A 25,879-nucleotide genomic window follows, 5' to 3' on the forward strand; every position below is an offset into this window, starting at 1 on the left:
TTGTCAGTGCAGCTTTGTCCCAGTGCAGAATTGTCAGTGCAGCCTTGCCCCAGTGTCCATTGCAGCCTTGTCAGTGCAGCTTTGCCCCAGTGCAGCCTTGTCAGTGCAGATATGTCAGTGCAGCCATGTCAGTGCAGCTTTTCTCCAGTGCAGCCCTGCCCCCCCGTGCAGCCTTGCCCCCGTGCAGCTTTGTGGGATCGCCGCGATCCCTGCCCTCATACACAGCCCTGTGTAAATTTAAATATGGCGCCGAGACTGCAGGGACTCGGTGGAGCACTGATACACATAGCCGAGAGTCCTCGGGTTTTCTCGGCGCCGCTTACAGTCCAGCCCAGTTCCGCCCTATGGGCGGGACTGTAAGCGGCGCCGAGAAAACCCGAGGACTCTCGGCTATGTGTAGCTCCGCTCCGCCGAGTCCCTGCAGTCTCGGCGCCGTATTTGAATTTCCACACGGCTGTGTATGTCGGCGCCGATCGCGGCAATTGCAGCGATCGCTCCGATCACACACAATTGGGGGGGGGGATCGGCCTATAACACGCACCCACGATTTTCCCCTGATTTTCAGGGGAAAAAAGTGCGTGTTATATGCCGATAAATACGGTAATTGAAGTGTCATTAGATTCCACCCGCTCCGTGAGCCCATGGATCTCCTCTCTGATCTCCTGAATTTCCCGGTTATGTGCCTCTTCCACTCGTAGTGTCAGGGATTCTATGTCAGATCTGGAGGGGAGGGCCTCAATGTCCGCCTTGGTAGGGAGAGCCTGGAGTATAATCCGGAGTTCTTCAGGTATACCGCTCAGTCGTTGTGACGAACCCGCCATCACTGTTTGGAGGGTCACGGGGGTCTCCGAAAAGCAGTCCGTGGGGGTAGATGATGTTGGGAAAGCTGATATTTCTGGCGCAACGGTCACTACCATAGACTGCACACGTGGCGCTGTCTCAATGGCGCCCGGAGTCTCTTTCTGTGAGTCCCTGAAATATCTTTGGATCCCACTCCGTGGGGTTGATGGCTGGATATTTCTAGCTGTCGATCTTGTTCCGTACCTTTTGGTAGGTGTCATGCCGTGCTCTACTCGAGAAAAAACATTGATTCTGCGGGAGAGAAAGGGGCAACGGCAGGAGCTCTCAAAGAAGTGTTCCTCACATGGCCATCGCTAAGCCACGCCCCTCTTTATACAGCTTTAAATGTAAAAATGAAATGTGATAAATACTCTTTAAATATAAAAAGAAAATGAGACACTTTAAATGGGAAAAATGAAATTAGGCAATATACATTTTACATTTTCTTTCTACTAAAAGAATGCTTTTTTTTTTTTTTTTTTCTAGATCCATAATGAGGAAGGGAAGACAGTACGGTTCCATTGTAAACTCTGTGAATGCAGCTTCAATGATACCAATGCCAGAGACATGCATCTGAAGGGCCGCCGACATAGGCTACAGTATAAGGTTTGTGTATTAATAGTGTCAAGTGGTTAATGGATTGACTTATTATAACAAAATGTATTGCAGATCAGTTGTTCACATAAATTGTTTGGTAGTTTTGAATGTATTGAATATTAGCATTTTCCTAAGTGTCACCTGTCCCTAGTATTCCCCAGTCATTGCAACAATAACAATAAAAAGACAAAAATAGGATTGCATTAAAGTGGACCTGAATTCAAAAAGTGAAGATTTCCTATCTTGTATCCAAAATTGTTGATTGTGCCTAAGTGGTAGTCTGAAAGATTTATCTTTTTGTCTTGAATTCCTCCTGAAAAACATTTTGTATACTTTCTGTGCCTTGAGCCTTATAGCTGTGTATCTGCAGTATGACATCTATTGCACTGTGCCTCTGACCGCTTGTTCCATGAGATTTGATGTGCTGCTGTCCTCTCTCCCATGTTAATGAGTAAATTGTACCTAGAACATGCAGTGCAAGGATTTTTTTGTTTCTATGGGACAGTGCTTTCTGCGCTTCTGCCACTTTTTAAATAATTCCCCACCAGTTATCAGATCAGCAGTCATCATGGCTGCAGCTCTGGCATTAGGATGCCAGTCCCACTCCCTGCTCAAAAAGGCCACCTTTAGACAGAAACCCTGAATAGAACAAAGTATGGCAAGTTGATTATTGGAAAAGGCTCACAGAGAGCCTATAATATACTGGTGGCTAGTCCTTTGCTATCTGCTAGCTTTTTGAGCACTGTTTCTGGAACCCTTTGGGGGGAAAAAAATGAACACATAAGCAGATATGTGTTTTGGAAACAAGGATGGCAGTATTCTTATTTGGCAGTTCATTGTTACCGGAATGCTTGTATTGTATGAAAATTTATTCACTTTAGTTTTTGCTAAAAATGGTTAATGAACCAAGTTACATTAAATACCTTTTTTTAATACAAGTAGTGTAAATGTCTGAATTTGGCTTTGCATCAGCTTATTGTAATCCCCTGTACAGTAGACTTCGAATGAAAAAGGAAAAGACAACACTAGGAGCCAACTTGGTGTGCTGAAGTGCTCGTGTGCTTACAAGAAACACGCTGACAGTGGAGAGCAAGAGGAAAGGGGATGAGTTCTACAGTATAGTTTGTCTTCATCACTAGAGGGCGGTGACCTGGCTGTATTGATCTAACTGCAGTATAGAAAACTCATGTCAGCATGCTGTAATGTGTGGTAGGGCTGTGTAAAACTTTGAACTGAATATAGAGAAAAACAAAACCTTTTGCTATAAGTTATGCTGCTGTCTATAGGAGGATGGACATTATTGAAAAAAAGGGCTGAACCAGTAGCTATAACCACATCCCCAGCAAACCTGCTCAGGACACTTCCTGAGGTGATAGGTTGTTCCTCTGTGACTCTGCTGGATCAAGTCTTCTTATGCAAAATTTAACTCCAATCAAGCAGCTGCTACTAGATGTTCATGCTAGATATTTGAAATCCTAAAGTTTCTCCAGACAGTAAAAGCGTACAGGTCTTCCCAATTTGGTTAAAATATTGACTATATCTTAATCATACAGTACAGGACACAGACAGAGTATTCATACACCATGGGTTATAGCAGGCCTCAAAATCCCCAGATTTTCATCAATAAATACTTGTTTTGTTTTTTTTCAATTACCCATGTATAGGTTGGTGTAGGCCGAGACACATTTTTGCCCTTTGCTGTGCCCCGAATCTGTAAATAAAAATCCTTATCAAATAAAAATTTGTGTTCTTACAAAAAATTAGGTAAATGACAAACTTTATTGTGTTGGCTGTTGTCCCCTTTGTCTGGTTAGTATAATTGTAGAGATAACTTTTAGGCCCAGATTATGGGGAATATAGGAGTACAAAGCCCTCATATTCAAGCTATTCTAAAATGGTATTGGGAGACCTTAAATGTGTCTAATACAGTAAGCAGATAGGACATAACCTTCACAATATATACTTGATAAGCTTTTTGACTGATTTGTGCTCTTTCAGCTGTGCAAAGAACACTGGTACACGTTATGTTACATTATGTTCTACTTCAAAAGTTTTAGTTTTTTTTGTCTGTCACCCCTTCCATAAAAGCCACCCCATTTATGTGAAATGGCTTTTTCTTGTCTCCTTCCAACCCAGTGTTGGAGATCTTAGCACACTATTCCCTATTTTTGAGAATCCTATGGCACATCTTATGGATTTTTTACCAAAATATTTTACCCCTTGTCTGATGTCATAATAATTTTATTGAGGTTGTGTCCTAAATAGAGTAATAATTAATGTACAGAGAATGTAAGGTTATCTCAATGGCCTGAAAATTCGGCTGTCTCATTCTTGAACTGATGCTTGCACTAAACATTTTGGTCAGCCATTAAAGGGGGAAACATTTTCAAATTCACTTTTTAAACCAAATTCCTCTCATTTTTTAATCTCTTGTAACCCAATGTTTGTTCAACATGTGAGTTGCCCTTTTCACACACTTTATACATTTCTATAGCTAATTTGATTAACCACTTCCCGCCCGGCCCATAGCAGATGACGTCCTCCGCCGGAGGCTCTTTACCACGTGATCAGCCGTGTCCAATCACGGCGGATCACGCTGTCAATAGGAAGAGCCGTTGAACGGCTTTTTCTCACTCGCGTCTGACAGACTTGAGCCGATCGGCGGCTCTTCTGACGGCGCAGCCCCCCCTCAGATCACCACACTGGACCACCAGGGATCGCCTCTAGGACCACCAGGGAAGGGGCAACATGTGAATGGCCAGGTATGTACCCCATGGCCATCCACATGTGCCCAATGTGCCTAATCTGTGCCAATCAGTGCCCACAAATGGGCACTGATTGGCACCATTATGTTTCAGATCTGCCCAGCAATGCCACCAATAAGTTTTATCAGTGCCACCAATCAGTGTGTTCAGTGCCACCTGTCATTGCCCATCGGTGCCACCTGTCAGTGCCTATTAGTGCCCATCAGTGCCATCCATCAGTGCCACCCATAAGTAGCCATCGGTGCCACCCATATGTACCAATCAGTGCCGCCTATAAGTGCCCATCGGTGCCGCCTATGAGTGCCCATTGGTGCCACCTATGAGTGCCCATCAGTGCCGCATATCAGTGCCGCCTATCAGTGCTCATCAGTGCCACCTCATTGGTGCCACCTCATCAGTGCCGCCTATTGGTGCCGCCGTATCAGTGCCCGTCAGTGCAGCCATATCAGTGCCCGTCATTGAAGAAGAAAACGTACTTATTTACAAAAAATTTTAACAGAAACAAAGAAAAACTTGTTTTTTTTTGTTGAAATTTTCGGTCTTTTTTTATTTGTTGCGCAAAAAATAAAAAACGCAGGGGTGATCAAATACCACCAAAAGAAAGCTCTATTTGTGGGAACAAAATAATAAAAAATTTGTTTGGGTACAGTGTAGCATGACCGCGCAATTGTCATTCAAATTGCGACAGCGATGAAAGCTGAAAATTGGCCTGGGCGGGAAGGTGTCTAAGTGCCTGGTATTGAAGTGATTAACCACTTCAGCCTTGGAAGATTTTACCCCCTTCCTTACCAGAGCATTTTTTACAATTTGGCACTGCGTCGCTTTAACTGACAATTGCGCGGTCATGCAATGCTGTACCCAAACGAAATTTGCGTCCTTTTTGTTCCAACAAATTTAACTTTCTTTTGGTGGTATTTGATCAGTTCTGTGGTTTTTATTTTTTGCGCTATAAACAAAGAGAGACGGTTTTGAAAAAAAAAAAATTCTTTTTAACTTTTTGCTATAATATCCCCGAAATAAAAAAAACAAATTTCTTTATCAGTTTAGGCCAATAAATATTCTACATAGTTTTGGTAAAAAAAAAATCGCAATAAGCGTATATTGATTGGTTTAAGCAAAAGTAACAAACTATGGGAAAGATTTATGGCATTTGTATGCTTTTTTTATAGTAATGACGGTGATCTGCGATTTTTAGCGGTATTGCGACGGACAGATCGGACACTATTGACACTTTTTTGGGATCATTGACATTTATACAGCTATCAGGGCTATAAAAATGCACTGATTACTGTGTAAATGTCACTGGTAGGGAAGCGGTTAACACTAGGGGGCGATCAAGGGGTTAATTATGTGTTCCCTCAGTGTTTTCTAACTGGTATGGAGATAGGATTGACTAGGAGAGGAGACATATTGTTTTTCCTACTTAGTAGGAACAAACGATATGGCTCCTCTCTGACAGCACAGGATTTTGTATGTTTACACACACAAATCCCCGTGCTGGCGCTCGTGCACGCGATGGTGCCCGTCAGCCACGCGCATCGGTTACCCCGCCATGCAGCGGGCGCGCGCGTGCCCTCTAGTGACCGCTAAAGGGAAGGACGTAACCATACAGGATTTCACCCAGGGGAGCCATTCTGCTGCAGTAAATCTGCATGAGCCGGTCGGGAACTGGTTAAATCTCCCTCCATTGCACTGACTTTTCAACAAGAGGAGTACTGTGCCGCCATCATTTTAATTGCCTTTCTTTTTTTATTCCCTTCTAGTGGCAGCATTTTATGTTTATATTTATTGTTTTTGATGTATAAAATGTCATGCCGGATCTTATGCCGCGTACACACGGTCGGACTTTTCGTCTACAAAAGTCCAACGGACGCTGACGGACTAAAGCTGGCTGGTAATCCGATCGTGTGTGGGCTTCTCCGGACTTTCAACTGACTTTTTCAGCCTCAAATCCGACGGACTTTAGATTTGAAACATGCTTCAAATCTTTCCGACGGACTCGAGTCCGGTCGAAAAATCCGCTCGTCTGTATGCTAGTCTGACGGACAAAAACCCACGCTAGGGCAGCTATTGGCTACTGGCTATCAACTTCCTTATTTTAGTCCGGTGTACGTCATCACGTAAGAATTCGACGGACTTTTGTGTGATCGTGTGTAGGCAAGTCTGTTCGTTAGAAAGTCCGCCGCAAGTCCGTCGAAAGTCTGTCGGACAGGCTGTCGGACTTTTGTAGCTGAAAAGTCCGACCGTGTGTACGCCCCATTAGTCTTTGGATTTGGACATTTCACTGACCCAGATGCCTTCCTGTGGTTTGGGTTTCTGAGGGAGTATCCCTCCCCTCACTTATGAATGCAAATATGAAAACTCTGGTTACGTGCTCTGTAAGACTAACAAAACAGTCTAGTCTCTTATACAGACAATCCATGAGACCTTAAAATGATCAGATTTCTCTTAGTAGGCACCCAAACCCCCCTTCCCCCTGCCATGGTGGATACGCATGTCTCAAGCCAGAACAAAGTGACAACCATCCCTGGGGGGGATGCTTAGTTGTTTACGGACCCATTTGAGAGGAAACTGAAGACTCTCTATAGAGCCATGTTTACCATGTCTCAGGTTCTCTGATATGGCTTGTTTTAGCCCATCCTTACTGTTCCCCACTGTATCGGGGCCTTGGGGCAAGACCTAATATTAGAAAATCCCTCCTGCACACTTCAGTGGAGCTGATGATGCAAGTGAGGAGTTTCTTGTAGGACACTGTGCCGGACTTGACCGCTTAAGTCTCTTGTCTCAGCCTGACGTATGTGATCATGCATATAGTTCTATGACTGAAGTGCTGGTTGGCTTCTCAGACTTAAGCTGGCCATACATGGTTCGAATCTCGGCCAGTTCAGTAGGAACCGGATGAGATTTGAACCATTAATGGGCAGGCTGATTAATGGGCAGATTTGCTTCCGATTATCGCAAGCGGCTGTCATAATCACGGTCTTCTCCCGGCGGGGACGGCTTCCCCTGCTGGGAGAAGACAGTTGCTCGACAGGAGGTAAGTCAGCACTCTGTGTTGATGTGGGAATCATGCAGATTTCTTTCCTGCAACCCGTGATTGCAGGAAAGAAATTTGCACCGTCTATGGGCTGCCTTACAAGAAAGCCTTACTGTGTCTACTCTAAGGACAGACTCTTTGGAACGCTGCTGGATGAAGTAATAAGGAATGCTTCTTGCGGTAGAAGTACTAATCTTCCTCAAGCCCATACGCACAAAACTTATCAGTGTAGGGGCACCCTTTCCTTCCAGGCAAACCAGTATGCCTTTGGGATGTAAGTATTTTCATCCAAATCTTTCAATCTGTCTGAATCTGACCCTAATACAAGCTCTAAATGATTCTGACAACCCAAAACCCCTAGACCTTTGGATAAGTCTTTCTCTGTATGAAGCCCTTCAGTTCTTAGTGTGAAGTGTCATCTGTGTAGAAGTTTGGCTAAAGCACATTTGGGATGACTGGGTGGAGGAGGTGGTGTTTTCAGGATACAGAATCCACCTTCCAAATGACTATTTGCTTGAACCTCCCAGTTTTCTTGCAACATACCACAGATCTCCACCTCCTCCAAGGTCTCAATAGGAAGTTGTTTTTCCATTTCCTGCAGGAGCAGTTTAGAGGATTCTATCCATAAAAAGGAGGGTCTTGGATCTGGTTGTCTTGCTTAGAAAAAATCTTTGTGTTTCACAAGGGCCTCTTTTTTGGAACTGCTTTTGGAAATCCTATGGTATTTCCCAAAAACTGAGCAGGTTTGCTACTGGGCTGGGCCTTGCTTTTTGTTTGTAGTGTCCAGCCTTCTGTAGGTGGCAGCATAACCCATGGTATAAAAGCCCTTTTTTGGTTCCAGTCTCTTACTGCTACCCTACGTGTGCCCCACAGTACAATCTGCTTAGGTCTCATAGTAGTTTTCTAAATGAATGCAGTTATTTTTCGTGCATCCTCCTTCATATTTTGTGAATACATTTGATGTTGAAGAGGAACTTCACCCTACCTAATCCCCCTAAAAATAAAAATGGGCCCTCTCGCAAAAAAAAAAAAAAAAAAACATACTAGACCATGGAGCCCCTCCCTGTCTTGCATTAGGCCAAAGGTTCTCACTTAGCATCTATTCTGCTGCACCATTTTTTAATTTAAGATCTGGTGCATGCACAGACACGCTGCAAGTCTCTGCTGGGTCTTTAGGAGCTGGCACAGTCCCCCACGGCATGTCTGCATATGTGCCAGATCCCCCTGCATGTGCAGACACGCCGTGGGCCACCCCACAGCATGTCTGCACATGCACAAAGACTTGCACACTGCCCGCGGAGATGTTTACATTACACATCCCAGGAGGCAGTTTATGTGTATACACACTGTGGGTCTCTGCTAGGAACTGCATGGGGGGAGCTATCCATTTAAGTGAGCCCACACATATTTAGCTTTATGTACAATTGAATCTAATTCTAGTACCCTGTGTGTTAGATTAAATTGGTGTAGAGTTTACACACACATCTGGATCTGTGAACCCGACTTTGCCTAAAATGTTTCTAAGATAACATCTTTACTAGCTGACATTTGCAAGTACCTGTGCTGGTTTTCATATTGATACCTTGTCATGGACAGGGGTCTATAGTCACAGGGAGAGAGAGAATCCAGGAAATACAGAAGCATACCTGAGGTTGCGTGGGGATGCAGGTGCACACTGCAGTTGCAGGATGACACAGGATTTTCTGGAGTCACTCATGACATAGGTCGCTCTAGGATCACTGGGTGAAACAGGGTGCACAGGGGTTATTGGAGACACAGACAGTGAAGACACAGGAGTGCACAGGTTTGCAAAGTCACTAAAAGCGCAGTGGTCAGACCTGGCGCTGGATCGGGAACAAGGCGAATGTACCATCTCTGTGTAAGCCCTTAAATGCAAAATTTATGCTATGGGACATTTCATGGTCATTTAATTGCCCAGTGCCAGAGTTTGTACTGCACACTGAATTGCCATTTTACAACTGAATGTCGGGGGGAATGTCTTGATGTTGAAAGCGGAGATGAGGCTGTTCACTGTTGATTTGGGAGAAAGTGGAGAACAAGGCACAGCCCCGGGACCTTGCATTCTAGAGCCTCCACAGGCATTGATTTGAAGACTAAAGCTGGGCCATACATTAAGCAATTTTCTGTTTTTTCTGTTCTTCTATTTGACAGGACTTGGGTGGACTTGCTATGTGATGCCATCAGGTCCTTTTCTAAGTTGTGTGCTTCTGCTACCACATCTGTCCCCCACTTAGAGCGTACAGTTGCACCTGTGGCTGTTCAGACCTTTTATTCTGTAATGGAGGGTTTTCTTGTCTCAGCTTACTTAGATTCCTATTGTCTCTCCTGAGCTTTCTGCAGCATGCTCCTAGTAATAGATTCTCCCCGCCATTTAGCTAGGAGGGAGCAGTAAAGTACTCTCTAGTCATGACAAAAGTAGATAGTCTCAGGTCTCATACAGGCTGTAGTAGAGATTTGAGAGTTGGAAAATTTTGTCTGCCCCGCCTTCTAGTGGTGGCTGCTCTGTGCTCCTTGTGCTAAAGTTATTCCTTATCCCTGTTTGATAATTTAATATTTTTTTGTACAAAGAGTGAAAACAAATCCTCCCTTCCTAAAAGTTATTTTTTCTGTCCTTCTTTATTCTTATTCTAAAAAATAAGCTACACCCCCCCCCCCCCCTTTCCTCCACAGTGGATCTGCCCATTTCGTACAGCAAGGTGCTTGGGTACAAGAGGTAGCTACAGGCTAAAAGTTCCAGGCCACACCACCTGATTACTACTTTGGTGCAAAATTCCTTCCTTCCCCTCGGCATTCTTCTTTAGGACCATAGGAAGCTTTTGTCCTGGGATATTAATGTTTCTGTTTAGGAATGGCCAAAAGCTTTTAATTTAATCTGTTGATAGTCCTCAAGAAGGATGGATTTTATCTAGTCTTCCGGTTTAGAGCTCTTGATGTTTGGGCTCTCCTTGTCCCCATCCCTTCTGTTATAAAATCTAGGTAGGATCCTGGACATTGGCATGAAAAAAGTATTCCTTGATCAGCAAAAAAACATACTGAGAATGCAGGTTCAATGTAACATAACAGTCTTAGACCTGATGGTCACTTAATTTCATACAAGAATTTTGCAGGGAGAGAGTCTACCCAGGTGAGAAAAGCCATCTTTTTCCTTAACTGACAAATCTGCTTCTGACCACAGACAAGGGCTTCTCACTTGTGGTGGCTAAATTCCCTGATGCTGAAATATTAGGGAGATCCTTCCTCACTCTCAGGTGCAGTATCTTCATGATAGATGCAGCCCTTTCTGATTGGGGCAGACTTCTGAGTTGTTGCTTCCCAGAAAACTCCAACCTCTCCAGCTTTCTATTAGAGCTGTGACTGGGCCACCCTTGGTGCAAAGTCCAGTCAGACAATGTCACAACTATGAATTATGTGGACCACCATGGGGAAACAAAATGCCTCACCAAGGAGTTTGAACAAATTCTCAGATTGGCAGAACCTTGAGTCCCTAGCCCTTGGTGTGGTACGCATTCCTAGTCTAGAAAACCAGCAAGTCGATTTCCTGAGTTACCATGGTCTCGATCCTGCAGAATGGTCTCTGCACCAAAAGGAAATTTGCTAAATCTGTCAGTGGTGGGGAGTGCCATACATGGATCTTATGGCAACCTTAAAACTGGACAGGTTTGCTGCAATATCCAAGGATACATAGACCATACAGATCTACCGATAGACAGTGCAGATGTTTTAGTACCGTTGTGGGATCAATACCTGTTGATTTATGAGTCACGTTGATGCATCCCTAGCTTCTGTGGCGGATATAGCTAGAACGTATCCCTATCATCCTTGTTGCTTCAGACTAGTCCAAGAAAAAGTTACTCAGACCTGACTCATCTTGGTGATTGTTGGGCTGGCCTACAGATTTTTGTTTGCCAGTGTTTAGTCTGTCTGCAGGTAGCAGTTTAACCGACAGTATATGACTTCTTAAATTAAAAAATTTAATGGGAAGTACAAGAATCCTATGTTTTCCGCTTTAGTACTGACAGAATGGGTTTATGTATACTAATCTTATGACAGTTGACCTATACTTCTTTCTTGGAGTGAAGCCCAAGTGTTGTCACCAGTTGTGAGATGCTGGGGAGAGATTCAAGCATCTCACCCCTTTGTGCTTCACCTCGCCAAAGCAAACATTGATATGGCTGTACAATAGGACACCAAGACACCAGGGGACACCGCCCCTCTCTCCTCCATCTGGCTGACTGACTTTGATTGACAGCTGTGGGAGCCAGTGGCACTGCTGCTGTGTATCAGGAGGAGTGTCCCGGATGGCTTAGACATTCGTGGACATCGCTGGAGAGAGAAGGGGCTAAGGTGAGTAATTAGGGGGTGCTGTGGGGGCTGCTACACACAAGGTTTTTTTTTCTTAATGCAAAGAATGCATTAAGATAAAAAAAAAAAAAAACCTTCTGCCTTTACAACTCCTTTTTAAGGAAAAGGTAATTTCCTTAGCATGTGAATTTGATCACCGCTCACTCTGGAATCGTATACGTGGAATTCCCCCTTCAAATTTTTCTTTACTTGTGTTATATACTATCATAGCCTATTTCTACTAAACCTATGAAATATTTTTTGTTTTGTTTTTAAGAAAAAAGTGAACCCACGCCTTTCAGTAGAAGTGAAGCCGAGCAATCAACCGTGGAAGATGCAAGAGGAAAGAATTTGGCGCAGATGGGAGCATAGACAGGCAATGCAGAGATATTTAGAAGAGGAACAAATGTGGTTCATGGAAATGAGGTATATTTATCTGGATGGGGACTGATGTATGAAGCAATATAGCAATAATCTTATCCGTGTGGCTTGGCACTATTCTGGGTCTTATAATTGCTGTAAAAATATCACAGTCCAGGGCAGTGCCGTTGCTCCATAGCGTGCTGGTATGCACCATAGGGGGGAAGGTGCGGACCACATCCGAGTGACACCCGCCAGAGAGGCGACACCATCCCATCCATGACAGTGCACAAAACTATCACAAGCACAAAACTAGCCTGCCCAGTGCCCCACAGGGCATTGTGGCAGGCTAGATGGGAGAAAGCCCAATGTGCTAGCCTGCCCGTTGTCTACTACTCTGTCCTGCTGTCACTCCGCATGCAGCAGGACAGAGCACTGTGGCAGGCTGAGGAAGAGCCGTGCCGATGCAGCTAGGCGCTAAAACATTGTGTCACCCCACCCCCCCAACCCTTAAATTATAGGCACCTAATTTCTCTTTGTGGTCAATAGAGAGATTGCCTGGTTGGGAGACTTCAAAGGTGGAAAGAGTTTAGGACAAATTTAGTTTCTACTGAAAAAGTTGATATTCACATTCTGCATTGGCTTCTTATTTATGTTGAGCAATTGATAGTTGTGGTATTTTTTTATTATGGGTATTTATATAGTGCCAACAATTTACCCAGCGCTTTGCATACATATTGTAAATTCACATAAGTCCCTGCCCTCAAGAAGCTTACAATCTAAGGTCCCTAACTCGCATTCATTCATACATACACATACTAGGGCCAATTTAGACAAGAGCCAGTTTGACTTAACAGCATGTCTTTGGAGGTAGGGATGAGCCGAACACCCCCCGGTTTGGTTCACGGCAGAACATGTGAACAGACCAAAAATTTATGCGAACACGCGAACCCCAATAAAGTCTATGGGACTCGAACGTGAAAAATCAAAAGTGCTACTTTTAAAGGCTAATATGCAAGTTATTGTCATGAAAAGTGTTTGGGGACCCGGGTCCTGCCCCAGGGAACATGTATCAATGCAAAAAAAGTTTTAAAAAGGGCCTTTTTTTGGGAGCAGTGATTTTAATAATGCTTAAAGTGAAACCATAAAAGTGTAATATTCCTTGAAATATCGTGCCTGGGGGGGTGTCTATAGTATGCCTGTAAAGTGGCACGTTTTTCCCGTGTTTAGAACTGTCCCTGCACAAATTGACATAAAGGAAAAAAAAGTCATTTAAAACTGCTTGCGGCTGTAATGTGATGTTGCCCCCCCCCCCCCCCCCCCCCCAGCCCATTACTGGGTCCTTTGGGTCTGGTATAGATATTAAAGGGAACTCCGCACCCAAATAAAAAAAAAAGGCGTGGGGTTCCTATATACTCTGAACAGCAGTATACAGGCAGTCCCTGGGTTACAAACAAGATAGGGACTGTAGGTTTGTTGTTAAGTTGAATCTGTTTGTAATTTGGAACAGGTACAAGAATAGGCAGAAGTGTAGCTCCAGCTCAAACATCTATTTTTAAGCTTTTTGGATAATATAGGGCAGGGTTATCACCCCTGTAACATTTTTTTTTTTGCTGTCTGTGCCCCTGTTCAGAAGATTTCACCTCACTTTCTGTCCCAATGACAATTGGATTTTGAAAATTTTGGGTTATTAGGAAAACAAGGATTGGTGATAAAGCATTAGTGGAGACACCTTTTTCCCATATTAACTCTTGCAGGAGAGAATTTCCCTTCCTAGGGGTAGATTCCCTCTCACTTCCTATTGTCTCCCTCCATTTGTAAGTAGGAGTGGTTTGTAAGTCAGATGTTTGAAAATGGGGGACCTCCTGTATATACTATACGGCCTGCCCTATACACTCTGCAGAAAATTGGGCCTTAGGTGTTGGTGGTACCAGAACATTGTAAGCCCTGACAGTTACTCTTGGTGGGCGCTGGAACGGGCCCTGCTGTGAAATATTATATCAAGAATTGTGATTACATGCCCCTATAAAATTGGGCCTTAGGGTGGTGGTGGTGACACAACACTGTAAAGCCTATCAGAAACTTTTGTTGAGTGCAGGAACAGGCCCTGCTGTGAAATATTAGATCAAAAATTGTAATTACACGCCCCTGTTAAACAGGGGCAGCAAAATTGGGCCTTAGGTAGTGGTGGTGGTGCCCTGAACCGAAAATATTCTTACAAGATATCATCATGAAAATTGAGGAGGAATAGGATAGTCACTCAGCATATACAGTCTTCAAAGGATCCCACATCCATAGAAAAATCAATCGGTTGCATCAGCATCAGGTGCTTGGTAGCTGGTGATCCAAGACTGATTCATTTTTATGAATGTGAGCCGATCAACAGAGTCTGTGGACAGGCGCACTCTGTGATCGGTTACAAAGCCTCCAGCAGCACTGAATGTGCGTTCAGAAAGAACGCTGGATGCAGGACAGGCCAGTAGCTCAATTGCATATTGAGCAAGCTCTGGCCAGTGGTCCATCCTCAAGACCCAGTAACCCAGAGGATGTTCTGGTGGAAAGGTCTCCAAGTCTGATCTTGCCCCTAGATATTTCTGCACCATGGAAGTCATACGCTGACGATGGTTGCTGGAATTGATCAGACCTGGGCGCTGAGGACTGAAGAATTGCCTGAAGGCATCGGTCAGCCGGCCACCTTCTCCACCGCTCTTTCTGTGACTGAACGAAGCCTCAGCAACACGTTGTCCAGCACCAGGAAATTGTAACCTCCCAGGCTCTGAAAACGCATTACACAAACCTTTCTGCAAGGCCTCCCAAAGATATTTCATCCTCTGCTCCCTCTGCGAAGGCTGGATAAGTTCTGCAACCTTACCCTTGTAACGTGGTTCAAGAAGGGTTGCCAGCCAGTAATGGTCCCTCTCCTTGATACCATGAATCCTAGGGTCCTTTTGCAGGCTTTGCAGGATCAGGGAGGCCATGCAGCGTAGGTTTGCAGAGGCATTCGATCTTGAGTCCCCTGGGTCATTAAGGATCACACGATCCTCAACCACCTCGTCCCAGCCACGTACAACTCCATTGGTTTCTGGGGACTGAAAATGATTCTTCGAAGACTGCTGCTGATGCTGAGTGTTATCCTCCACCTCCATGCTGACACAATCCTCCTCCTCTTCCTCCTCCTCCTCTGTGATCGGCGGGCCTGCAGGAATACTAGTATCTGGATAAAGGGGGCCTTGAGAGGTAAGGAAGTCCTCCCCTTCCTCCCGCTGCTCTGCCTCAAGTGCCCTGTCCATTATTCCACGAAGCGTGTGCTCCAACAGGAAGACAAGAGGGACAATATCACTGATGCATACACTGTCACTGCTCACCATTCTCGTGGCCTCCTCAAATGGTGACAGGACAGTGCATGCATCCTTGATCAGTAGCCACTGGCGTGGCAAAAAAAAAGACAAGCTCCCCTGACCCTGTCCTGGTGCCATACTAACACAGGTACTCATTGATGGCCCTCTGCTGCGTGTGCAGCCGCTGCAGCATTGCCAACGTTGAGTTCCACCTGGTGGGCACGTCACAAATGAGGCGGTTCTTGGGCAGGTTGCATTCTCTTTGAATGTCAGCCAGCCAAGCACTGGCATTATATGACCGGCGGAAATGACCACAGACTTTCCTGGCCTGCCTCAGGAGATCCTGTAAGCCCGGGTACCTGCTCCAGAACTGCTGCACCACGAAATTCAGGATGTGAGCATGGGTCACGTGTCCCTGTTGGAGGGTGAAGAGGAGGTTGGTGCCATTGTCGCATACAACCATTCCTGGCTGAAGCTGGCATGGCAGCAACCACCTCTGAGCCTGCCTCTGCAGAGCTGACAGAATCTCCAGTGTGACTCCTGTCCCCTAAGCAGACCAACTCAAGCACCGCATGGCATCTTTCGTAGCCCCTTGAATGCCTATGGAGCACAGCTGGTTCAGAGGAGAAATCTATAGAGGAAGAAGAGGAGGGGGTGGAGGAGAGAGCTGTGGCAGAATCACCACTAGCATTCTGGAGGCGTGGTGGCGGAACAAGCTCCAACAATACTGAACCCTGTCCTGCATCCTTCCCAGCTGCCAGCAGAGTTACCCAGTGCGCCATGAAAGAAAGGTAATGTCCCTGTCCATGCCATGTTGGTCTTTCAAGTGCTGTTGCCAACGGACTGCATGGGAGGTCGTCATATGTCTGGTCAAGCATGTGGTGCCCAAGCAGCTGCTGTTTTGGCCACGCTTGATACGCTTCAGACATATGTTGCAAACAACAATGGTGCGATCTGCTGCACACGTGTCAAAAAAGGCCCACACCAAAGAACTTTTCAAAATATGTGGGGAGTCAGCACCGCCCTGCACCTGCTTAGCTCTGCAGTGTGATGCAATAGGATGGCTGCCCTTAAGCTGACATCTTATGTCCATAGTAATTCATCGGTAGCTACTTCTCCATTTTGTATACATTGTTAGCTAACACCACTCATGTGTCTCTAATGTAACCAGGTAATCTAAAAACCAGGGTTTAAAGATACTGATCAATCCAGTGGCCCAACTTCTCAAACAGGCACCCTATACTAGCAACTACAGGGCGCCCCTGAACAGAGAGAGTGTTTTTATGCGGTTTAGGTAGATGGTGGAAAACCGGGATCACTGGGTTGTCAACTCAAAGGAATTCAGCCGTATTGCGAATCAAAACCCCAGTTTCCACACCACTATCCAAGATATGGGACAGTTGTTTGAATGCCCTAGTAGAATTTGTTTTTTCTGTTCAAATTTTTTATTGGTAACACTGCAAAGAATAACAAGGAGTGTTCATTGGTTTCATATGTCCAATACATTGTATGCAATAAACATGGGTTACAAAAGGAGCATTATTGGTATCAGGGGTAGAAATGGTTTTAAAATGCCGTTGCTAATATAAGCAATATAATATAGGACCTGAACCAGTGTAACCCAGGTAGGGTTGTAGGGTCGATTCAGGCTTTCCGCCTAACCAGCTGTGTGTGGATCCCAAGCCGCTAACCCCTGGTTGTATGGAGCCAGGTGTAGGTGGATAGGGTCATGGCTTCTTACAGGAATACAACTAGGGATAGTTCACAGAACAACGGAGAATGATGCAGTTTGCTCAGTCTGGCATAAATGCTGGGGGGGGTCTCCGGAGTTGGTAGCAGATATTCGTGATGGAGTTCCTTTCTGAATGGGGTATGGACCCAGTTGGATGCGTTTCGTAGTGGTGATATAGGAGTGAGTAGCCGAATGAGCAGGTGTTCGGGGCAAGAAGTCTCGGATACCTGGGCAGGCAACTGCTAGCTGCAGGGATTCCAGGAGGTGTTGCAGTGCTTCAGGCGAAGTGCAGGAATGTTGCTGGCCTCGGTAGGTGAACTGCAGGGCGAATGGGAAGCACCATGTATATTTGAGTTGGTGCTGCAGCAGTATTTGAAGCTGGGGTTTGGTGGCACTGCTTTTGGCTATAGTGAGGGGAGCCAGGTCAAAGAAGAGTTGGAAGGTATGACCCTTGAACAGGAGAGCGTCCTTATTACGAGCAGCAGAAAGAATTTGCTCCTTGGTGCAGAAAAAATTTAATTTGACTCTTATATCTCGTGGCGGGCCAAGGCCCTGTGGATTCTGTCAAATTCTAATCTCTCAATTGGTATTTAGGGAACAAGTTCTTGGAACAAGGAGGTCAGGTCATCTATTGTTTTAGGGATACCGCGGAGCCGCAAATTGGAGCGGCGTGAACAGTTCTCTGCATCTTCCAGGCGAGAGAGGAGCATGTTGTTTTCTTCAAGAAGTGCCTCATGCTCCTAAGCATGCTCCTGCAATGTGAGCTCCATATCATCATTTCTGGTTTCCAGGTCTGCTCTACGCTGGCCTAGCTGCCTGTTCTCACGGGAGAGCCTGTTAGTGATCTGGTCATAGGTAGCTTTAAGGGCCTTCTGCAGCATTTCCTCCATATGTTTTAGGAAGTCTTTCTGGGACATACCTGATTGCGGTACTGCAGTCGTCCCGCTGGGATTATATCCTGGATCAGCCTCATTATCACTGTCCAAGAGTCAAGATCTGGCCTGTGATGCTGCGTGCTGGAGGCCATCTTGGAGGAGGCGCGGGCTAACGCCTCTTTGATCAACTTAGGCTTGTTTTTCCCTCAATGGCCTGTCGGAACCATCACGAGCGTGCTAGCGGTGTTCCGGTCTATGATTGCGGGTAGATCGGGTGTTACTGAGTGGCTCAGATGCTGTATAAAGACCCGTGAATGCAGCGGGGAGTGCGGAGCTCTAGTGGAGTACGTCCGCCATGTTGAGCCTCGCACATGCGCCCCCTGTAGGATTCGTTTTTAAAGTAAGATACGTAGTAGCATCGTTTAATTGGCGTAAAGCCTCCAGTTTATAATCTGTTTTCATAACAACAAATGACCCACCCTTGTCGGCCTGTCTAAATACCAAATCTTTCCGATATTTTTTTAAGGTCTTAAGGGCTCCTATTTCAGCTTTACTTAGAATGCCATTTTGCACGTGACAATCTTTCTCAACGTTTTCCTGCAGAAATACCAAGTCCTGCTCCACTAAAGCCTGGAACATCTCAATGGCCACACTGCGTTTATGTATAGGATAAAAATATTTATTGCCACCCTGCACATCACAATCACTGACCCCATATGTCCCTTCACAGACTCAGACTGTAGACTTTTGAGAATAGACACCGCTCGGTGGTCTATAAAAAATCAAACGTTAAGTAAGCCTCGGGTGTGTCATTCTCTGAGACCACAGAACTAACCACATTACTTGTCATGTCACTTTAAAAAAAGTTTCTTCAGTGCTGTGGACAAAATGATTAACGTCTAATATGGTTTGTTGTTATCAAAGTGTGATGAGGGGGAAATGGAGAGGCCTTTAGAAAGATCGGAATCAATAAGATGAACACTTGAAAGATTTACCACTTTACAGGCAACGGTAGTATTATCGTCCAAATTTTCCATCAACTGTATCAGGGTTTCCTGTTTCTCGCTCGTCGGGGATAGTTGGATCTTTTCTGCGTTTCGTCGTCCCAGTCTTGTTTTTCTCATTCTTTTTGTTTGGATTTGTTGTCCAATTTTTTTGTTTTTGTTGAGTTTTTTTGAAGCAGAACTCCCCACACCGCCAGTCTCCTTAGAAAAAAAAACAGATAATGTCGATCCTCTAGATGTAACTGAAGAGTCCCCTTCCATTGTATCAAAATATTCTGACTGAATCCGATATTTCCAGAGAGCTAAAGCTGACATGCCTTGGTGACCTTTGTCAGTAGTGCCTCCGTTTCGTTAAAATCGACTGTGGTTTGTCTGATCTATTACTTGTGCATACTAGACCTTGTTGGTAGTCCTGTAAGTGTGTCAGAAATTTTTGACTCTTGACTTGCATTATATTCTGTTCACTTTTTAAAGAAAATCCTCCAATTCTGTGTTTCGAGTAGAATACACTTTCAGATCCTTGTACAATTTCATTGTGTCATAATGTTAGTTATTTCCTCATTAACCGTATAAAGGATGATCTCCTACGGTTCCACAATTAGGCTCATGAGATCCAAGGAGCATTTTGACAAAACTTCATTCAGTTTTACCATAAATTCATCTGAGTATGGCGTAGAGGGGAATTACTTTATTCTTGGACCTCAAGGGATTATGGACTCCCCAATATACTGCTTCAGACCCTCAGCATCCCACCAAATCCAGATTTATTTATTAGGAGCTGTTTTAAGCTTACTGAAAAGGTCATTGCAGGCAGAGTCCTCTGATATAGGTGTCAAATCTTTGGTATATACCTGTGAGATATTTAACAGACGATCCATTGTTCCAGACCAAACATATTGTTGTAATTCACGTTGATAATTTATCCATACAAAAACAATATAAACATCCGATTCGGAAACGGAAGGTAATCACCGCCAACGACAGTCAAACGCCTTCATGGAGAGAGGTGCAGGAGAGATAATGTGAGATACAACACGAAAAAAATAAAAAAATAACTTTTTGTATATATAATCCTTTTTTCTTTGCATATCCCATCTATATTGGTCCTTAATCTTTGTTATAACCACCAGATATATATAAATTGACATGTAGGTGTTTGTTGATTTAATATGTTTATCTTTTATACAAAGTTATTTATTCTTTTACACTGTATTTATCTAACCATGCATTCCCTCATCTAGATCAAATTGTACAGATCATTGATTTTAAACGATTGTGATAAATTCAGAGAAAACTTCCCACCCGGAATCTGCACATTCACAGCTGTGCTTCCAGTTTACTTTAATGGAATGATGTCAATTTCGTAATGGGAGGGGATTCTGTGATCACTTGTATTCGCTGTTTGTGTGTTACACAGTTGTGATCATAAGTTTACATAAAGTGTAAAGAGGTACCCCACGCTGCCTAAATTAATAATAGCAGCTAACACAACAAACAGATATTTTTGTTTAAAATCATAAAGGTGTATAAGTGTAGCGCTAAAGTGTTTGGGTTAATTAACACAACCCTGCCATTAACATAGAAAAATAAATCAAAAAATCTTAGTAGATCACATTAAGTAAATCAACAAACCATAATAAACAAATATACATGAATTATAGAAATACCACATGTGATATATACCATATATGTGGCTGAAAACTAAAAGATAATAAAAATTGGTGCAAAGTAAATTAATAAGTCAGTGAAATTCTCAGAAATCTACAATGTGCAGTGAGTGATTGAAAGTCCACAATATATAGTGAATAGATTGAAGATCTCGATCACCACATAGATATCCAATATGGTGGATGGTCCACCCGAGGTCGTGACACTCGGAGAGCAGGAGACACATATGGTAGTGACCCCCACCTGTCACAACAGAGGGTACATCATTATAGTTCCCATACCCCAAATAACCCCCCCCATGGGTAAGGGTAACTATAGAGGTAAAAGAGGGGGAAGAGGTAATTTTAAAGGTAATCCCCATTATTCTGAGGCTTATCTTTATCAAGAGTATGACAATCCGTCTCATTACCTTTCTCCAGCAAGACATGAAAAACGCTCTAATTCTTATTATAACAACTCTCAATATTATAAATGTGAAAAAACAAAGCGCTGTGATGGTTATTGAATGAAAAACCAAAAAGCCAAAGTGAAACTAATCATCTATATGAGAAAGGCTGCTATCAATATAAGGTGCTCAATATCCCTTCATAAAAATGTTTAAAATAATAATTGAAGTGCTTCACTCAATGATCAGTAAAAAATAAATATAAAATGCACTACTGTGCATCCCGCACATAAAATCCAAACCAGTGTAAGATTCCACTACTATTCCAAGTGTTTCAAAAAGCTCATAAACTTATAAATAACTATATAAAAAAAAACTATATAAAAAAAAATATAAACATGATCTTGCACAGATAAATAAATAAAATTGAAATTCTATAACGTGTACATACAAGAACAATGATCCATCATTGTAATATAAATAGTGAATAAAAAATATAAATAGACAAGTGTTGATAATTAATTAGTGATGTGGTTAAACAGGGAGAGGCATTAAAAAGACTATTTTAGTAGAGATATAAAAGTAGTCCCAATGATTGTGGTTCTTTGATTGCTTAATTGGGGTGTCTGCTTGTCATTTTTAAACAATTCTGCCATCCACCTCTATTTCCATCAGGTAAAGCTTTCCACACCGTTGATTATATCTAAAGCAAAGAATGAACAAGGAAAAATTTCATTGCGCAATGAACTCCATTTAGTACACCAGCAAAACACACTAAGAGATTCACTCATGTGAGCCCCGTATTAGAAAAACATATGAATCTGCAATAGCAGTCAGCCGCTGTGGACGAGAGAAAGGATCGCTCCTAGGAGGAGCCTAGGACGCACTCTGCAGTCTGTCACAGAGCGGTGTACTGCAGCGATCCTTTCTCTCGTCCACAGCGGCTGACTGCTATTGCACATTCATATGTTTTTCTAATACGGGCTCACGTGAGTGAATCTCTTAGGGTGTTTTGCTGGTGTACTAAATGGAGTTCATTGCGCAATGAAATTTTTCCTTGTTCATTCTTTGCTTTACATATAATCAACGGTGTGGAAAGCTGTACCTGATGGAAATAGAGGTGGATGGCAGAATTGTTTAAAAATGACAAGCAGACCCCCCTATTAAGCAATCAAAGAACCACAATCATTGGGACTACTTTTATATCTCTACTAAAATAGTCTTTTTAATGCCTCTCCCTGTTTAACCACACCACTAATTAATTATCAACACTTGTCTATTTATATTTTTTATTCACTATTTATATTACAATGATGGATCATTGTTCTTGTATGTACACGTTATAGAATTTCAATTTTATTTATTTATCTGTGCAAGATCACGTTTATATATATTTTTTTTATATAGTTATTTATAAGTTTATGAGCTTTTTGAAACACTTGTAATAGTAGTGGAATCTTACACTGGTTTGGATTTTATGTGCGGGATGCACAGTAGTGCATTTTATATTTATTTTTTACTGATCATTGAGTGAAGCGCTTCAATTATTATTTTATACGTCTCAATATTATAACCCATCCCCTCTACCCACTCACAATAGGTTTTATCCACTTAGGGATACACGCAGTTTTGAACATGTGAGAGATAACTATGAGCAATCTCCATATGTACATAATCCCAGCACTTATGGAAGCCAGGGTTTTCACAAGGACCGACATGCAAGAAAGCGAGGTTCAGACCTAAGAGAGGCTGTCGAGGGGGGAGGAGAATACAGAGGAGGAAAGAGAAGAAGAGTAACGGGTCAAGGTGTCTTTAATTTGAGCACTCAGGTACTCACCCAGGCAGAATTATCAATTTTGGATAAGGGTCTTAAATATGCCCCACCAAAAAAATTGACAAATTCAACAGCTTTTATTGATGTTCACAAATACATACGTAAAATTAACATTCAGCGATATTTGATATCCAATCCCTATCAAACCAATTATCAAGCAGCCACTGCAGGGACTGTCCATTCTGGATTATCTAATCCGTCTCTTTTCTCTCCCCCTGTTCCGGTAGCCCCAGCTGTCAAGATCTTTAGGGATTTAGTCCTTGAAGACCTTGCAAAACTACCTGAGAAACGCATTCGCCACCGACCTTTGTCAAGTGATGGACTCAAGTCCCTGTGTGAACGGAAAGACTTGGTTATCTGCCCGGTGGATAAAGGCGGTGGCATAGTAGTTTTAGATAAAAGTCAATACGAAATGGAGATGCACCGATTTCTGAGTGAACTTGATACATACAGGGAACTTTTTAATAACCCTGCTAATATGTATAAGAAACAACTTCAAAATCTTATTACTAAGGGTTATGATCTCAATATCCTAAATAAAAAAGAGAGAGCATTTTTAATCCCTACAGCGCCCAGAATTCCTACCATTTATTATTTACCTAAAATTCATAAGGACCCAGTACGTCCTCCCGGACGACCTATCGTGAGTGGTATCAATTCCATCACATCACGTATAGTACAATACATAGATTTTTATTTACAGCCCCTAGTTAGGCAGACACCATCGTATCTTAACCACTTGCCGACCACCCACGCCGATGTACGTCCAAAGTTTGCCGGCGGATATCGTTTTTATGGCAGCAGCTAGCTGCCATAACCCCAGTATCCCCGTTTTTCGTGCGGCGGTCACTTTCAGATAAAAGTGGTCTCTGCGGCAGATTCGCCGCGAGATCACTTTTATCAGTGGCAGGAGAGGGCCCTCCGCCGCTTACCGGAGCCATCGGTAGCAGTGGAGGCGATCGCGTCCGTCTGCCTGCTGTGCCTGGAGACAAGTGAAGCTAAGATGGCGCCCACTCTTCTCCATGACACTGCTGGGCGTAAGCGACGTTGAAACGTCACTTCCGCCCATACGTCTTAAAGGCACATTTTTTTCAATGTCATTTTTTTAAATGACTTTCTTTTTTTTTTTTTTTTATTGCATTTTAGTGTAACTATGAGATCTGAGGTTTTTTTGACCCCAGATCTCATATTTAAGAGGTCCTGTCATGCTTTTTTCTATTACAAGGGATGTTTACATTCCTTGTAATAGAAATAAAAGTGACACATTTTTTTTTAAACAGTGTAAAAATAAATAAAATCATGTAAAATAAATAATAAAAATAGAAAAAAATTTTTTTAAATCCCCCCCCCCTCCCCACCCATCCCGACGAGCTTGCACGCAGAAGCGAACACATACGTGAGTAGCACCCGCATATGAAAACGGTCGTCAAACCACACATGTGAGGTATAGCTGCAATCGTTAGAGCGAGAGCAATAATTCTAGCCCTAGACCTCCTCTGTAACACAAAACATGCAACCTGTAGAATTTTTTAAACGTCGCCTATGGAGATTTTTGAGGGTAAAAGTTTGACGCCATTCCACGAGCGGGCGCAATTTTGAAGCGTGACATGTTTGGTATCAATTTACTCGGCGTAACATTATCTTTCACAATATAAAAAAAAATTGGGCTAACTTTACTGTTGTCTTATTTTTTTATTCAAAAAAGTGAATTTTTTCCAAAAAAAGCGCGCTTGTAAGACCGCTGCGCAAATACGGTGTGAAAAAAAGTATTGCAATGACCGCCATTTTATTCTCTAGGGTGTTAGAAAAAAAAAAACAATTATAATGTTTGGGGTTCTAAGTAATTTTCTAGCAAAAAAACCTGTTTTAAACGTCAAACACCTAAATTCCAAAACGAGGCTGGTCCTTAAGTGGTTAAGGACACTGACTCTACTATCAGACTTTTGGAAAATATTGAGATACGGGATGGTTTTATTATGACCACTGCGGATGTGGCTTCGTTATATACCTGTATACCACATGAAAGGGGTATAGAGGCCGTCCGACATTTTTTGGCCCGTGAACAGTCTCTAGCCCCTTTCCAATGCGAGTATTTGATAGAACTTTTGGAATTCGCAACCAAACATAACTATTTTTGGTTTAACCAACGCTACTACCTCCAACAACGAGGGGTAGCTATGGAAGCGAAGTTCACTCCAAGCCTTGCGAATTCGTTTATGGCAAAGTGGGAGGAGGATGTCGTCTATGCCCACGGGACTTTATCCTTGGTCCTGTGGGCCAGATATATATCGACGACATCCTCCTCCTATGGAGCGGCACCCAGATTCCTTTAAAACAGTTTTTTGATCACCTCAATTTAAACGACAGGGGTGTATCTTTATCATATGAAGTAAGTGGAACTAAAATTCATTTTCTTGATTTGGAAATAGAGATTGTGGACAGTTTAAATTCCAAACGTATTTTAAACCCACGGACCGCATTGGTTTTATTCCCATAGATAGCTGTCACCATAAGTCCTGGTTGAGTTCCGTCCCGCGTAGTCAGTTTTTAAGTCTCCGTAGGAACTGCACGGATACGGATACATTTACAATACAGGCAGGGGTCCTTAAACAAAGGTTTCTAGACAAGGGATATGACAGTAAGAGCATTGATTTGTAATTACAAAAAGCCATCAATACAGATAGGGGGTCACTACTTGCGATTAAACCTAAACGAGAACCTGATAAGAATTTCAAATGAGCCATGTTGACTTCATTTTCAACACAACATAAACAATTTAAAACAATTGTGAAGAGACATTGGGATGTTCTTAGACAAGATAACATTCTTAGTACTGTAATACCTGAACAGGCAAAGGTCATCTTTAGGGGAGCACCATCCCTGCAAGGTTGCATAGCACTCAATGTTATTAATCTGCCAGTTCGTCCTTCTTTTTTTCATAATTGGATTGGTTTCTTTCCCTGCAAGAAATGTGTAGTATGTCAACATAACACACTAGGAAGACGTAAAGTGGTAGATTTCACATCTACCATCACAAAAAAGAAGTATACTATCAAACACTTCGGCACATGTAGTACAAAAT

General features: G+C 43.1%; 1 protein-coding gene across 1 annotated transcript in view; it reads left to right on the forward strand.

Moving 5' to 3' along the window:
* The window catches only part of ZFR2 (zinc finger RNA binding protein 2), a 324,702-nt gene that overhangs the window by 150,015 nt on the left and 148,808 nt on the right, over positions 1-25,879 (forward strand). Inside the window, exons 8-9 of the mRNA XM_073594216.1 lie at positions 1,327-1,446; positions 11,879-12,027. Of these exons, the coding sequence (XP_073450317.1) occupies positions 1,327-1,446; positions 11,879-12,027 (269 nt within the window). The remainder of the gene's footprint in view (positions 1-1,326; positions 1,447-11,878; positions 12,028-25,879) is intronic.

This window comes from Aquarana catesbeiana, linkage group LG01, assembly GCF_042186555.1.
Source record: "Aquarana catesbeiana isolate 2022-GZ linkage group LG01, ASM4218655v1, whole genome shotgun sequence".
NCBI lineage: Eukaryota > Metazoa > Chordata > Amphibia > Anura > Ranidae > Aquarana > Aquarana catesbeiana.